Source organism: Pogoniulus pusillus, chromosome 15 (assembly GCF_015220805.1).
Source record: "Pogoniulus pusillus isolate bPogPus1 chromosome 15, bPogPus1.pri, whole genome shotgun sequence".
Lineage (NCBI taxonomy): Eukaryota > Metazoa > Chordata > Aves > Piciformes > Lybiidae > Pogoniulus > Pogoniulus pusillus.
The window spans coordinates 22,968,422-22,983,852 of record NC_087278.1 but is presented as its reverse complement, the minus strand read 5'-3'; the positions used below and the strand labels follow the sequence as shown (position 1 = coordinate 22,983,852).

At 45.3% G+C, this 15,431-nt stretch overlaps 1 protein-coding gene across 15 annotated transcripts in view; it reads left to right on the top strand.

Annotated features, from left to right (window-relative positions):
* Nucleotides 1–15,431, top strand: part of MICAL3 (microtubule associated monooxygenase, calponin and LIM domain containing 3) — a 218,544-nt gene that overhangs the window by 183,248 nt on the left and 19,865 nt on the right. For 12 of the 15 annotated variants that reach the window (XM_064155739.1, XM_064155748.1, XM_064155746.1 and 9 more), the window contains 2 exons: nucleotides 4,837–4,944; nucleotides 5,699–5,792. In XM_064155739.1, the coding sequence (XP_064011809.1) occupies nucleotides 4,837–4,944; nucleotides 5,699–5,792 (202 nt within the window). Of the gene's footprint in view, nucleotides 1–4,836; nucleotides 4,945–5,113; nucleotides 5,281–5,698; nucleotides 5,793–13,122; nucleotides 13,174–15,431 lie in introns of those variants that run through there. The other 3 variants (XM_064155741.1, XM_064155754.1, XM_064155749.1) reach the window with 2 other exon arrangements.

Below are 15,431 nucleotides of genomic sequence, written 5' to 3'. Positions count from 1 at the left end.
GAGTGTTTCCATGTGTCTATATATGTAGGTATCAGTCTTGAAGCTGGAATACATCCAAGTGAGTTCCTGTGAAATGCCAGGCCTGGTCTTAGTCTGGTGTTCCTGTTTTAGTGTGGTCTGGTATAAAAGCTGCTTCTGAGGGCTCTTTGCTCTGACTGACCAATCTTGCCCAGATAGTGCTGCAATGCCACAGTGTTGTAAGACACTGTAAGCCAGGAGCAGCTTCTCAGCCAAAGTAGTTTCACTTTAAATGGTACTTTAATGATGTTACTGAAGAAGACAGAAGAGACCCCAGTGGATCTGGTTATGGTGGGAGCCAAATACCAAAGCAGATTGCTTATAAACTATTTACTTTTATTTTAGGATAGTACTATTAATGCAAAAATAAGTGAGAAATGTAAGCAACTGCTCAATCATAGTGATGAGGAAAACCCTCCCTTTTGTTCCTGAGAGCTTCTAACCTCCACTAGACAGAGTTTGCAAGGTTTGGAGGAATAAGGAGAGATTTCATTGACCCCATGGAACACTAAAGCCCTTCTGGTACTGAAGAGTGAAAAATGTGTTCCCCTGTCCCTCCCTGGTGCCTGCTTCACGTTAAAAAACAAAATCTAGGGAGGAGGAGAGCATCTGAGAGGGTGGTGTCACAGATGCAGTGGCCTGTATGTCCTGTCTCAGAGCTGTCATCCAGCATGCACAATCCAGCTTCAAATGGCAGGGTCCAGTTGGTACCAGTAAATGCTTTCCATGTCTGGATAGTGGAATGAATGAATTTAAGGCTGGTGGAAGGAGCTGATGAAGTAAGTAGGAATTTTTCTGTGCTTCCTTATCTCTCTTTTAACCTCTCTGTCTAGTTGATCTAGATCTTGTCTAAGAGGAAGATTGTTCTGGTTTTATTCCCTTTTTTTCTCTCTCCTGCCATTCCTCCTTGCATGGCCTCAAGGCATTTAATGAGAAATTCTGCATTTTCCAAGAGATGCAGAGGAATGAGGTACCTGTGTCTAGCAGAGGGCAGATAGGCAATGCCGGGGGTTCAGATAAGAGTTACTGTCCTGCCTTGCAAGCTCCTTCATGAGGCAGCAGGGCCTCAGTACAGTCCTTGCCTGTTTTTGGACTTGGGTATGCCTTGATGCCACCCTCCCCCCAGGTTTTTTTTGTCTCCCTATGCTAAGCTGCTCTGATTTTAAATGGCTTTTGCAGAAAGAAAGATCTCCTCACCTAAGCATTGGAGAGCATAGGTGACAGTGGCAGATTAACACTGTATATGTCACCAGCTCTGCCAGGGGTCTCCTTTGCTGTTGCTGAAGTTACATTAAGAACTTCTTTGCTCAGCATTTGCCTATTTTCTAAACAATAGTTTTGAGAATGAATTTATGTAGAGGAAGCAATTCTGAGACCCACATTTACCCAGTTTTAGTGCATCCACTCCAAGGATGGAGACAGCGTGTGCAAACACTTGCTGTCAAAAGAAGAGCAGTGGAACTTCAAGGCTGACAAAACTGGGTTTGTACTAATTTGTGGGGTTATGCTTTTTTAAGTTACCAAACTTCAAGGCTGACAAAACTGGGTTTGTACTAATTTGTGGGGTTATGCTTTTTTAAGTTACCAATTGTCTCCTACTTTTTATGGGGAGGAACTGACATCCTGCATACCACAACTTTTAAATGAACCCCTTCTCTGAACTGAAATTCTGCTTGTGCTGCTCTCTTTTGGTAATAAGCTCAACTCCCAGGCAGCTTGCTCTGTTTAGCCTGTTCTCTGTGTTCAGCAGTGAGTTAATTCAGTGTTGTGTACTGTTGTGTACTGCAGTGTCCTTCAAGAGAAGCACTTTGTTGAAAGTCCTGCTGCAAATGCTCTGTAGGTCTCGTGTCCATAGGTCTGTGTCGCTGTGTGTGTTGTTGCTCTTGTACAGTGTGGTGTTGTGTTCAGATGTACCTTTTACTCCAGCAGGTAGCTTGCTTCTTACTGAAGTTTGCATCCTTACTGAAGTAGCTCTAAGGCTTGTCATTTGTGACTGTGTTTGGTTAACTGGATGTGAAAATGCAAAATGCTGGCTGGTCACCCAGAATGACACAATGGTCTCTGGATGTACACACAAGAAATGTATCCCCCTCCCCACTTGCCATATTTTTAGAGACAGGGTAGCATAAAATGTCCTTAAATAGAGGAGGTAGCAATGTCTTCTCCTAACTGTAGCCCCTCAGATTCTCTGGAGCAGAATGTTTTTAGGCATGGAGATTCCATTACTTTAGGACACAACCCACTCTGAGCCCATTTGGTGCTTCTTCTGTCACAGAGAGGGAGAGTTATGATCTTAGTTAAATGCAAATCATAGAATCAGTCAGGGTTGGAAGGGACCACAAGGATAATCTAGTTCCAACTCCCCTGCCATGGGCAGAGACACTGTACCTGATCAGCCTGGTCAGAGCCTCATCCAGCCTGGCCTTAAACACCTCCAGGGATGGAAATGATCATTTCCATGGAACAGAGATAATTTAAAACCATGAAATAAACACAGCTCCTGGGAGAATTTGCAAGTCAGGTTGCAGAGATAGCTTAAAGCCATGAAATAAACACAACTCCTAGGAGAATTTGTAAGTCAGGTTGCAGAGATAGCTTAAAACCATGAAATAAACACAACTCCTAGGAGAATTTGCAAGTCAGGTTGTAAATTGAGAGTTATGTGGCAGAGTAATATGATTGGCTGAGCAAAGTCAGAGAAAACATGCCCCAATGCAAGCCATTATTCTAAACACTAAGCCAAAATTTTGTTCCTGTATGTCTGTGTGCTTGCTCAGAGGGCATGAAAACCATGGGTAGGACTCTTCAAGGAAAGGGAGTCTTCCCAAGCCTGATTGCCTTCAGGAGAGTGCTAGAAAGCACTGATTTTGCAGACAGAAGTTCCATTATGCTTCATCATTCTGGGTCAGGTTTGGCATTTGCACAGTTTTTGTGTTTCATTTACAAACAGCTTTGTTTTATGACCATGCATCTGTTTCTAATGTTGAACTGATTTTTTTGCTTCATTTTGTACATCTTTTTGTTTCGTTGTTTCTTTTTTTTTTTGTTTCCCTTCCCTTTACCATCTCCTTTTAAAGTCGATTTATGTACCACACGCCTTGGCATTCAAGAGATCATATTCGTCAAAGGTAGTGTCTCCAATCCCCCTAGTTGGCCATTGTTGCATTGCATGTCCCCATCTATTAACCTGTTGAATCCATAGCTACCCATCACATGTGCACTAACACCACCACCATTGACTGTGCATGCCTGAGATGTTAGCAGACACGGGCAGCAAATCCTTTTCAGAGGTCGTCTCCTAAGAATGCATTAAGCTCCACACTGCCCATCTGGTTAGAATGCATGCAGCTGTCAGTGCTCAGCAGTGCACCACCGTGCAGAGTAATGGGGGTGCTCTTGGAGCTTCAGAACAATTTGGTTCAATATGTATGTGTGATGCTCAGAAGATGAGTTCAGGTGAATCATCACGCTTCGGTCAGCATCCTTCAATACTGTGGAGCTCACTGGAATCCTGGTGAAACTCTGTGTTGAGCTCAAGTCAAGGCAGAAGTTGGCATTTCTATTTCAGGAGCGTTGCTGCTGTCTGAAATTCTTACTGTCCTGCCTGCACAGTTACAAGAGTTAGGTGGGGTAGTAACGTCTCACCCTCTGGCACTTCAGCTTCTGATGGAGGTATCACTGGATTTTGTGATTTAAAAGAGAAGAGAAAGAGTGAAATGTTAGCTTCTTGGAGTTGCTTGCTAACAATCACTCTAAGGGACTTTTAGGAGAGCCATAATCCTGCCTTAAACTCTCTTCATCGAGAGCAATAAAACAGAGGGGGACTGAGCAATGTGGCAGTACCACAGCTAGGTAAAGCAGACTTCATTGTCATCCATCCTAATGTTTTGTCCTTAAAGTTGGCTGTCTACAGAGAAGATCCCTTTCCAGAAGTGGAAGGAGTTTACAGCTGTCCCTTAAAGCTTTCACTTCTACATATGGGAAGAGTTTTTTCCTTCAATATACTTCACTTCATGCAGTTGTGAAGTTTCTTGTAAGCCTATGAGAGGAAGCCCTCCTAGACTACAATACAAGCAGCTCGTGTGCCTGGACAAGATACTGAATCCCAGTGCAGTAGTTCAAAAAGAAGTAAGCCTTTTTGACAGTAGTTTCACTCAGAGAAAAGGAAGAAATACCTTTCTGTTTGTAAGCATTGCCTCTCTCCTTTTGGCTGACTTCTGGCATTGTAATAGTCTAGTTTTCGTTCAGAAGTTGTTCATGTTGTTTTACACCAGCCAGCTTTGTGGGATCTCTCCTGAGATGAGATTTCCCACCATTTCTGCACAGATTTACACTGATAGTGTAACTGCAGCTGTGGATATCCTTGCTCCAGAGTAAAACAGGGAGGGGGGAACACCAGTGTAACTACACTAGTCTATAATACTTTCTTAGCTTGCACTGCTGTAACTGCCTTTACCCTCTTAGAAGATGAAATCAAGGTGGCCCCATGGTACTCAGTGATTCAACTAAATTCCTTAAAATAAAAATTGGTTTGATCTTTGGGGAGAGATTTCATGTAGCAGTGGAAGGCAGGAGTGAGAAATTACTTAAAATCAGAGTTCTGCAGTTGGCTTACAAGCTTCTTCACTCCTTATCTGAACCTGAAATCCTTGCTCACTGCACTATGAACACCTTTGCCTACAGAAGCTTGACTTTTGACACAGCTATGGCAAAGACAGAACACCTCCCTGCTGAGATTTTGGAAGAGAAAGTGGTCATCCTTCCCACCATACCTCTGGCCATGCAAATAAAATCTGGTCCTTTTTTTCCTTCCTTTAGAGGGCCTACACAGAAGAGGAGCTGAACGCCAAGCTGACACGGCGAGTGCAGAAAGCTGCCCGCAGACAAGCCAAGCAAGAGGAGCTCAAGAGGTTACACAGAGCTCAGGTAGTGTCTCAGAGCCTTCTCATCATGGCACACAGTTAACTCTATGTGAAAGCACCATGATCACTGACTTCCTCTGAGCCTGTCAGAAGAGGATCCAGGGGTGGATCTTCATTCTATTTCTACGTGACTGTCCATGCTCCTTCTTTCAAATCCTATTATCACATGACAGGCCTGGGAAGAGAAGCTGAAACCTGTCATCATAGTTCTGCAGTGAGAAAAAGAATGTCCATTGCACCTTTTGGCTGGGGATGAGCAAAGCATCATGCACTGAATGGAATGGTCATAGCCTGATGAAGGTGTACCTACCATTGCTTTCCTGCTGCTGGGTTGAAGTGTTATTGAATTAACCACTGATTACTAGAGAGTCTGTTGGGAAACTGCCTGGAATCATCCATAGGGGATGGGCTTTGCTTAAATCTCAAGGTAGGGGTTCAGCTGACTGTAGCATCCCCTTTCACTTCAGTGTTTAGGAAGGTGATTTGAGTTGTAGCCAAAAAGTGAGTGTCAAGGTGTTTGCAGAGTTAAGGAGTGGGATGCAGTGGGGTGGAGAGGGCATTGTCACCAGTGCGACTGTGACAGCAGCTTTTGAAGCAGTTACCTTTTGAAGCAGTTACCTTTTGAAGCAGGATATGGTTGAGTACAAGCACTCATTTTTGAAAAGCATGATTTGAGTGAAGTCACAGTGCTGGGGGAGTGCAGCAGACAGCAGGAGAATTGCTGTTGATGAGGTCTTGCTCCATTCTTCTCTGAACAGATCATCCAGCGGCAGCTTGAGCAAGTGGAAGAGAAGCAGAGGCAACTTGAGGAGAGAGGAGTTGCTGTGGAGAAGGCCCTCCGGGGAGAAGCAGGTATTCCTTGCCACTGGGCTTGCTTTTTATTGGGTTGTTGGTTTGTTTGGGTTTTTTTTTAAGTGCTTGTGCAGTCGTCCATAGCTGCTTGGATTTTGGAGGCAATTGGACTCTTAAAGCCCAGAGTCCAATGTGAATCCATTCTCCCCTTTCTGCTGTCTTTTTGAGGCCTTGTTTTTTCCTGTGTTTCTTCTAAATCTGGGACTTCTCTATTGGCAGAGACTTAGTTCACTTGTCTTTGCCTGAGGATTAGAAGGTAGTTCTCCAACTACTAATAATGACTTTCTTTACATGTTGCTGGATATTACAGCTAGAAAACTGAAGGGGTTTCCCTAGCTGCAGTTCACATAAAGCTGTCAGAGACCTCTGTTTAACTGATAAGAAAGTAATTGTGGAACTGTGTGTGTGTGCTTTCTCTATTGTGTTGGATTTTCCAAGGCAGTGCCCTTAAAAGGGACCATCACAGAACATCTTCCTCACTGCACAGCGCAGCACACTGGCTACTTCTGACAAAGCTGTGCAGAGCAGAGATGCACACATGCCCTGAAAGGTATCTACATTGAGCTGTTCAAGGAATGCTATTGAAATTGACCCTGGAATGGGTTGCCCAGAGAGGTGGTTGAGGCCACCATCCCTGGAGGTGTTTAAGGCCAGGCTGGATGAGGCTCTGGCCAGCCTGCTCTAGGGTAGGGTGTCCCTGGCCATGGCAGGGGGGTTGGAACTGGCTGATCCTTGTGGTCCCTTCCAACCCTGACTGATTCTATGATTCTATGAAATGAAATTAGATGAGTGTGATCTTATCCAGCAAGCTTGAGAGAGTAGTACTTGGTTCAGGTAATGCTGATAGTGATGTAATGATTTGGAAATAAAGAGTCTTCAATTGTAAGGAGTCAGATATCCAACAGGCAAATGCAGTGTGTGTATACCTGGCCCAGGTGTATAGCAGGGTTATATAACTGGTCACAAGTGTCAGAGATCAGGAGTGGTAAAAGTAGAACAGGCTTTTAGGAAACGTTTTGGCTTGTTGGTTGGATTGAGGAGTCACTGTTAAGCCTGTGAAGGTGGAACTTGATTAAGCAGTGAAGGTCCATCAGGAGAAAAGTTTGTTCTGACTCCCTGCCAGTTAACCTCTCAGCCAGGATTGGGTATGTCTGATGCCCTGCGAGGGCAAATAGATTCTGCAAGTCTGGAGGATGACCTTAAGGACTTCAACGGTTTTGGGATCTGACTGGCTTTTTCATTTGGGGGTTCAAAGACACAGTGTTCTGCAGAAACTCTTTCTTTGCAGTGGTGCCTGCTTCCTTGTGCTATGGGTCTCTGTGTAGCCCCACTCTACTGGGTACTGCACTTACTCAAACCATCTCTCATCTCGTAATTGTCCTTTTCCATTTCCTTATTTTCATCTGGAAGTCTGTTTTATCACTCAGCTGCTAAATCACTATCACACAAGATTATTTGGCACAAGTGGGAGATCTTATCAGCTGAGAGAACATTCTTCATGATAGAATAGCCTTTCACTGAAAAATGACAGAGGAATGCCTAAAAATGCTCAGAGGACAAGAGCTGTTATTTTATATGGATGACTACAGAACTAAACCCCTGTACACCAACCACTCACTCCCAGCTCTTCCAAAATGGAAGCATTTGTGAATATCCTTAGAAGAATTGTGAAAGTGGAAGTCACTAAACAAATCTCTCTTCTTCAGGAATTCTCTAGGCTATGCTTTTTTTCTTGCAACGTTTCTATCAACAGATGATGCATTATGGTTACAGCCTCAAGTGGCTGCTGATTCAGGGGATTAAGGGAAAACACTGTTTGGGGGGGAGGGGAAAACAAGGCATGTTCTAACCTGCATGGACTGAGACACAAAATGAGACATTCAGTCCTTGCTTCACCTGTCTAGCCACTCCTGCATGGACATTTAACATGATTTGCACTAGAATAACTGAATTGCTTCTTTCTAAACACTCTGTCATCTTATTCCATAAGTACAATGAATTCCTGTCACTTGAACACTCAGGAGGGCAATATAATTCCCTTGTCATTTGCATTGCCTAGGATACTGACCTCAGTGACCACTGCACTCAGCAAGTACCATTGGGTAAAGGTCTCTGCTTAGTGCTTCTAATGAAACCATTGTGAGGGATTATGCAACATTAATAATCTGTGTTCATTTTGCTATCCAGGTGATGATTGTTAATAACTATGAAAACTGTTTATTAACATTAAAACTCTCCAGAAAACTTATTCATAGCTTCAAAAACTCACAGGTTTGAAATGTACACACACAGGGATCAGGCAAAGCTAGATCACTTATTTCTTAAAGTGGCAAACACAAATATTATACTGGAAGAGGCTTTTAAGTATTTACTCACAAAGTATTAATCAGACAGCACCCAAAGCATGTGGGACTCTGTATTGTTGGCTGCTGAGACTTGATTCTTCACAGACTTCTGGGGAAAGGAGGCAGACAATCTCTGACCCTCTCTCCTGGCTCCTCTGAATGATCTGTGTATCTCCAGGACTTCTAGTCTGAGCAGAAGACTTTCAGATGCAGACAGGTGTGCAGTCTCAGCACAATGTCTGGTTGGCTATGCAGGCTGATCACATGCAGGCATTTAGAGCCTGTTCCTGGTAAGCTCTCCAGGCAAATTCAGGATGCAAAATGAGGCAGCAGCAGCCCTGTGCTACCTGCTTATCCCTTCTATCAGCATCCAGCCTGAGACTAATGGGGCACTGGACATAGATCAGACAATGAGAATGGCACTTTGCCAGGCCTCACCATATTAGGTGAAGGCAAGGCCCCCCAGCACAGAAGTAGGTGGGGCAGGGGAACATGCCTGGGCATGGATATAAGCCACGTTTGCCCCATCAAGCCTACCACCACAACCATGTTAGCTGGACTTTAAAAAAGGGGAAGTGCAGTGTGTGAAGTGATGTTGCCATCTGAAAAAAAAACCCACATCTCTTCTGATGAGCTTGCAGCAGGGGAAGAAGTGAGGGAGGGTGGGAGGAATGCTTCCTGTGCTGTCCACAGCAATAGGGAAGGACTGCAGTGCAGGATGGAAGGGAAGGACTGCAGTGCAGGATGAAAGGGAAGGACTGCAGTGCAGGATGGAAGGACTGCAGTGCATGATTGTATAGAGTTAACACTCTGGGGGAGTAACCCTGAACCTGACTCTAGGAGTCATGGCCCTTCCCCAGGGGTGGGTGGGTGGAGTGGGCTAACCATCACCTGGAGTGTGGCCCACCCCTGGGGAGGGGCCAAGACCCCTAGGGTCAGGTTCAGGGTTACTCCCCCGGAGTGTTAACCCTATACAATGATGGAAGGACTGCAGTGCAGGATGGAAGGGAAGGACTGCAGTGCAGGATGGAAGGGAAGGACTGCAGTGCAGGATGGAAGAAGGACTGCAGTGCAGGATGGAAGGGAAGGACTGCCGTGCAGGATGGAAGGGAAGGACTGCAGTGCAGGATGGAAGGGAAGGACTGCAGTGCAGGATGGAAGGGAAGGACTGCAGTGCAGGATAGAAGGGAAAGGACTGCAGTGCAGGATGGAAGAAGGACTGCAGTGCAGGATGGAAGGGAAGGACTGCAGTGCAGGATGGAAGGGAAGGACTGCAGTGCAGGATGGAAGGGAAGGACTGCAGTGCAGGATGGAAGAAGGACTGCAGTGCAGGATGGAAGGGAAGGACTGCAGTGCAGGATGGAAGGGAAGGACTGCGGTGCAGGATGGAAGAAGGACTGCAGTGCAGGATGGAAGGGAAAGGACTGCAGTGCAGGATGGAAGGGAAGGACTGCAGTGCAGGATGGAAGAAGGACTGCAGTGCAGGATGGAAGGGAAGGACTGCAGTGCAGGATGGAAGAAGGACTGCAGTGCAGGATGGAAGAAGGACTGCAGTGCAGGATGGAAGAAGGACTGCAGTGCAGGATGGAAGGGAAAGGACTGCAGTGCAGGATGGAAGAAGGACTGCAGTGCAGGATGGAAGGGAAGGACTGCAGTGCAGGATGGAAGGGAAAGGACTGCAGTGCAGGATGGAAGGGAAGGACTGCAGTGCAGGATGGAAGAAGGACTGCAGTGCAGGATGGAAGGGAAGGACTGCAGTGCAGGATGGAAGGGAAGGACTGCAGTGCAGGATGGAAGGGAAGGACTGCAGTGCAGGATGGAAGGGAAAGGACTGCAGTGCAGGATGGAAGAAGGACTGCAGTGCAGGATGGAAGGGAAGGACTGCAGTGCAGGATGGAAGGGAAAGGACTGCAGTGCAGGATGGAAGGGAAGGACTGCAGTGCAGGATGGAAGAAGGACTGCAGTGCAGGATGGAAGGGAAGGACTGCAGTGCAGGATGGAAGGGAAGGACTGCAGTGCAGGATGGAAGGGGGGAAGGACTGCAGTGCAGGATGGAAGGGAAGGACTGCAGTGCAGGATGGAAGAAGGACTGCAGTGCAGGATGGAAGGGAAGGACTGCAGTGCAGGATGGAAGAAGGACTGCAGTGCAGGATGGAAGAAGGACTGCAGTGCAGGATGGAAGGGAAGGACTGCAGTGCAGGATGGAAGGGAAAGGACTGCAGTGCAGGATGGAAGGGAAGGACTGCAGTGCAGGATGGAAGGAATGGCCGCCCACAGACGGCAGCCGTATTCCCACTTCTAGGAGAAGGTGCTAGGTTCTGGAGTGAGTTATTCAACTTCCCTCTCTGGAGGGTGAGGAGAAATCACTCACTAACTTAGGCATTTAAATAGGAAGTTTTAGATAGTATTGGTAGTAGTTTCCTACTACTTGATACTTGAAAATCCTGGAATTCTGGCTTTTGTAATGACTCCTCTCTTGTTCTGTTGTAGAAGTAGTTAGGCAAGACCATCTGAGCTACTTCTCTGTTCCTTATCTTTTACCATGGTGCCCATTTTTCATCTTTCCTTTTGCAGAATATCAAATTTTGCTTTGGTAGAGGTCTTCCATTAACATTAGTTCCTCAGGTCTCTGAGCTCTAGACCTCTTTCTATTGCTAGAATAAAGCATTTATCAGTCAGACAGGTAAGAACAAAAAACAGTACTACTAGGACAAGGAACAAGGGGTGGAAGCCAAGGCAAAGGAAGTTTCATGGAAACAAGAGGAAAAGCTTTTTCCCTGTGAGGGTGACAGAACACTGGAACAGGCTGCCCAGGGGCGTTGTGGAGTCTCTCTCTGGAGATACTCAAAACCCACCTGGATGTGTTCCTATGTGATCTGCTGTAGGTGATCCTGCTCTGTCAGGGGGGTTGGACTGGATGAGCTTTTGAGATCCCTTCTAGCCCCTGACATTCTGTGGTTCTGTGATACTGTAGGTAAGAGTTTGTTTACTTAATTTTCCTTATATTTTCCATCTGGTTTGCATAATCTCTAATATATTCTTGCTAAGTGACTTGTACTGAGAAGACTGTCTATAAACTCTTCCTAGCTCTAGGTACAGATGGCTCAATACCCTATAAACTCTTCCTAGCTCTAGGTACAGATGGCTCAATACCCTATAAACTCTTCCTAGCTCTAGGTACAGATGGCTCAGTACTCCATAAACTCTTCCTAGCTCTAGGTACAGATGGCTCAATACCCTATAAACTCTTCCTAGCTCTAGGTACAGATGGCTCAGTACTCCATAAACTCTTCCTAGCTCTAGGTACAGATGGCTCAATACCCTATAAACTCTTCCTAGCTCTAGGTACAGATGGCTCAATACCCTATAAACTCTTCCTAGCTCTAGGTACAGATGGCTCAATACCCTATAAACTCTTCCTAGCTCTAGGTACAGATGGCTCAATATTCGTCCAGGTATTTCACTCATACTCTGATAGCTGTCAACTTGGAATATTTGTATGATGATACTCAACTGCTCAGACTCAGAAACAATTTGGAGGTCATTGTCAGCTTCAATTTTGACAAAATAATTGCACCTTGTTGGCTACCTACTTGTCTTTTTGTTTCCTAGGTGGACTTAGCCTCAGGCCAAGGTGCAGCTGGTCTTTTATTCTTCTAACAGCTGAATGTTCAATCTAACCTTTAGTTCCCGATTCAGACCTTTCCCCCTGTGATTACTTAATAGCCCTAATATGTTATCTGTGTTATCTTTGGAAATCTCAGCCTTTGACAGTTGCTTTCATAGCAAGGAGGAGTGATTTGGAATGCAGGCTCTATTTCAGATGGCAAGTTTGTCACATGCAGGTGGTCTAAGCTTTTATGACCTCTTTTTTTCCCTTCCCTTTCCCTCCTCTCCCACTTTTGTTTACATCACAGCATTTCACCACAAAGGTAAAACAGGATAAGCTCAATTAAGGATTCTTCCTTTTTAACTGCAGCATTCCAGGAGATGTCTTGAATGGGATTGTTATTAATGTACTTCATGTTGTAGTGCATTCGCCTGTTGGATGTGCTTATGACTTTGATTTCCTGTCTGGATTATTCTTTCAGTTGTTACCTTAATATGCCAAAATGGAAATTCCTGGAGCTGTTTTTTTCTCTTTTGTCCTTATTTAGCATAAACTTTGATTAGTAATGTTTAAGAGCTGGGGAAATATTACAGAAGCCAGGTGAATACTGTGAAAATTGAGAACCACCTCTTCACGTCAAGTGAGTTGTATGCAGTGAGAAGTAGTGCTCCTGGTGCTCCCATGGGCCTGCTCCCCAAAGCAGTGCTCCCCAGATGCCCCTGTCTGCAGCAGCTGTGGGTAGGCACCCCTCTGTTCCACACACTGTGCAGGTTCCTTCTGGCACAGCTCCTGCCTTAGCAGGACCACACAAACCCATCTTTCCAAGCGTTTGCCACTTGCTGTACACACACATCCTCTGCTTGCCTCCAAGTGGAGCATTGCACCTTTCCTACAGCTGACCTAAGAAGTGACACAGGTTCCTTCTCACCTATCAGCCAGCATGAAAGCAACACAATTAGTTCTACTTTTCTCAGCAAGAACAGTAGAGTTGTTAGTGTCAGGTACTGGCACAGCCTGGACCAGGTGAAGTGTCCCTGTGGAGACTTCCTCATTTTCCTCTCAGAAGTCCTTGCCTGCCTGTTGGTAATTTTCTCCTCACCCTCCAAATATATGTTTGTGCTATATTTGTGTTTATACCTATATGTGTACACACAAAGCTATATATGTGTAAATATATATATATATCTATACAGAGAAAAAGACACACACACATACATATATAGATATGTATGTGCCCATGTGTATGTGGGCATGTTTCTTGTTCAGCTTTTCTTTGTTTCATTCTATGTCTTTTCCTCATACAATGCTTTGATTGTGTGGGGCTAGGGTGGGTATCTGATTCAATAACTCTGTCTTCACCCATTCCTTGTTGTAGACTATTGGGGAGAGTCTTATTACAGTGACCTCATCGACTTGCATCTGGGTGGTATGTATGGCTGAACCCGCTGCTGACACTAACCCTGCTGACACTCCTCCCCACCCCTCCCTTCACCTACTTCTCCCATCCTTGGCTCACAAACGAGGAGAAACAGCCCTTGCACATGTCTGGCTATAGCAGAACCCCTTTTCCAGCTCAGAAGGAGGAAATCCTGGCAATCTCCACAAACCATGTGTAAGGTTCCCTCTTTTATTTCCCACAGTACTGATTATTTCAAAGTCTATTTCCTGTTATCACTTCAGCCACCTTCCCTGCTAGCAGTGGAAGGCCATTCTGTTGGGATTTTTGGCTTCTTTGTTATACCATAGAATCATATCACAGAGTAGCTTGAGTTGGAAGGACCTTTAGAGATCATCTAGGTCCAACTCCCTGCCACATGCAGGGAGACCACCCACTAGACCAGGCTGCTCAAAGCGGGCATGAGGCATTCACAGCTTCTCTGGCCAAACCATTCCAGTGTCTCACCACTCTCATAATAAAGAACTTGTTCCAGATGTCTGATCTAGATCTGCCCTGCTCTGGTGTAAAACCATAGGACAAGGGGCAATCACCACAAGCCTCTCTCCAGCCTTCCTATAGGCCCCTTTCAGGTACTGGAAGGCTGCTGTAAGGTCTCTCCAGAGCCTTTTCTGCAGGCTGAACAAAACTGTGTCCCTCAGCCTGTTCTCACAGGAGAGGTGCTCGGTGCTCCAGCCCTCTTCATCCTCTTTATGGCCCTCTCCAACAGTTCCATGTCCTTCTTGTGCTGGGGGCTCCAGAGCTGGATGCAGTACTCCAGGTGGGGCCATGGCCCATTCTACCATTGAAATCCTCTTTAGGAAAAGATTTTAACACGAAGAGGACAGCAAAACTGACCTCACAAGCACTGACAGCACTCTCAAAGACCTGGCATGCCACTGCCTCCCTTTTCCCCTCCTGAGGCTTGTTTGCTTCTTCTTAAAAAAAAAAAAAAGTCCAAGTGTATTGATGATAAAAGAGGAATGATCCCTCAAGGGACTTGGGAAACTTGTAGGTGACAGACACATCCTCAGCATCATTACATGGCTAGAAAGCATCTTGCTATGTTTGGGCATTTTTTAATATCCTGTTTGGTACTAAACACTTCCTCCAGTGTTTAGCTTTTCTTTTTTCCTCTCTTTTTTTTTTGCTCCCACTCAGCAGTTACAATCTGGTCACAGCTCTGTGCCATGGTTCTGCATTTCTTTACTGTTGCTTCCTGATTCTTTTAGGAGGTGGATATTTTTTGAGCCGCAGATGGCATTTGTTTAGCTTTTGCCCAACTTGAAAGCTCAAAATTCCCTTTGCTGGTTTAATTACCCTATTAATCTATTCTTAGCAATGAACCTCTCTGTCAGTGGATGCAAGAGAAGGAACTGCTGGGCTGCCTTGTCATTTGAGGGCTGCCTTCCCTCTGGCCTTTGTAGTATTACCATTGCTTGATCTAAGCTGTGTTTTTGTTGAGGAAGAGCATTGCAGTCCAGCTCCAGAGAGTGAAAGATCACATGCTTTAGGCCTGACCCAATACTCACCTCTGGAAGTCTTCTCCTGATTCTGTTGTGATGCATTTGATCCTTCAAACAGTCTTGCCCAGGCTTGTAACTGTCATATTTCCTCCTCTTCATGGAGGAGGATGGTCTCACATAATATCTATCCGTAGCTGTCAGGAATGGCTCCAGAGTGTCCTGGCAAATTAGGCTTTTATTGAGGAATAACCAAGTTAAGAATATCCTCCAAGTCCAAGCTTGTAAATGGAAGACTTTTCTCCATAGAGGATCTAATTTGTTGCCCAGTTGCCTTGTGCTAATTTTGGTGTGCTAGTCCTCTGCTAGCCCTGGGCTTTACTCACTGTAAAGTTCCTCTGGCATTCTTTCCTAGGGTGTCTTCTGCAGAGAAACTTTGACACCACCTTCCTAGTTTTGTCCATCAGGGCTGGCCTGTAGTGCTATGTGCACAGAGTAGGAGCTGTAAAAGGGCTGATGCTGAATTACACTTAACAGACCCTTATCCCTATGTAATGCTATTCCCACTATACCTCTCCCTCCTCCTGCTTCTCCTCCTAATGCCTCTTTAGAGACAGCGATCCCATCAAAATCACTAATAGTGGCTTTAAGAAAAGCAAAATAATCTTTGTTTAAAGGGACACTGTCACTTAAAAAACTGTGTAGCAAAAAGTCTCAATTGGAAATGGAATCTCCTGTTTATCCCTTTTTGCCTGTGGGCGTTTTCCTTTGCTCTGAGCTCTGACA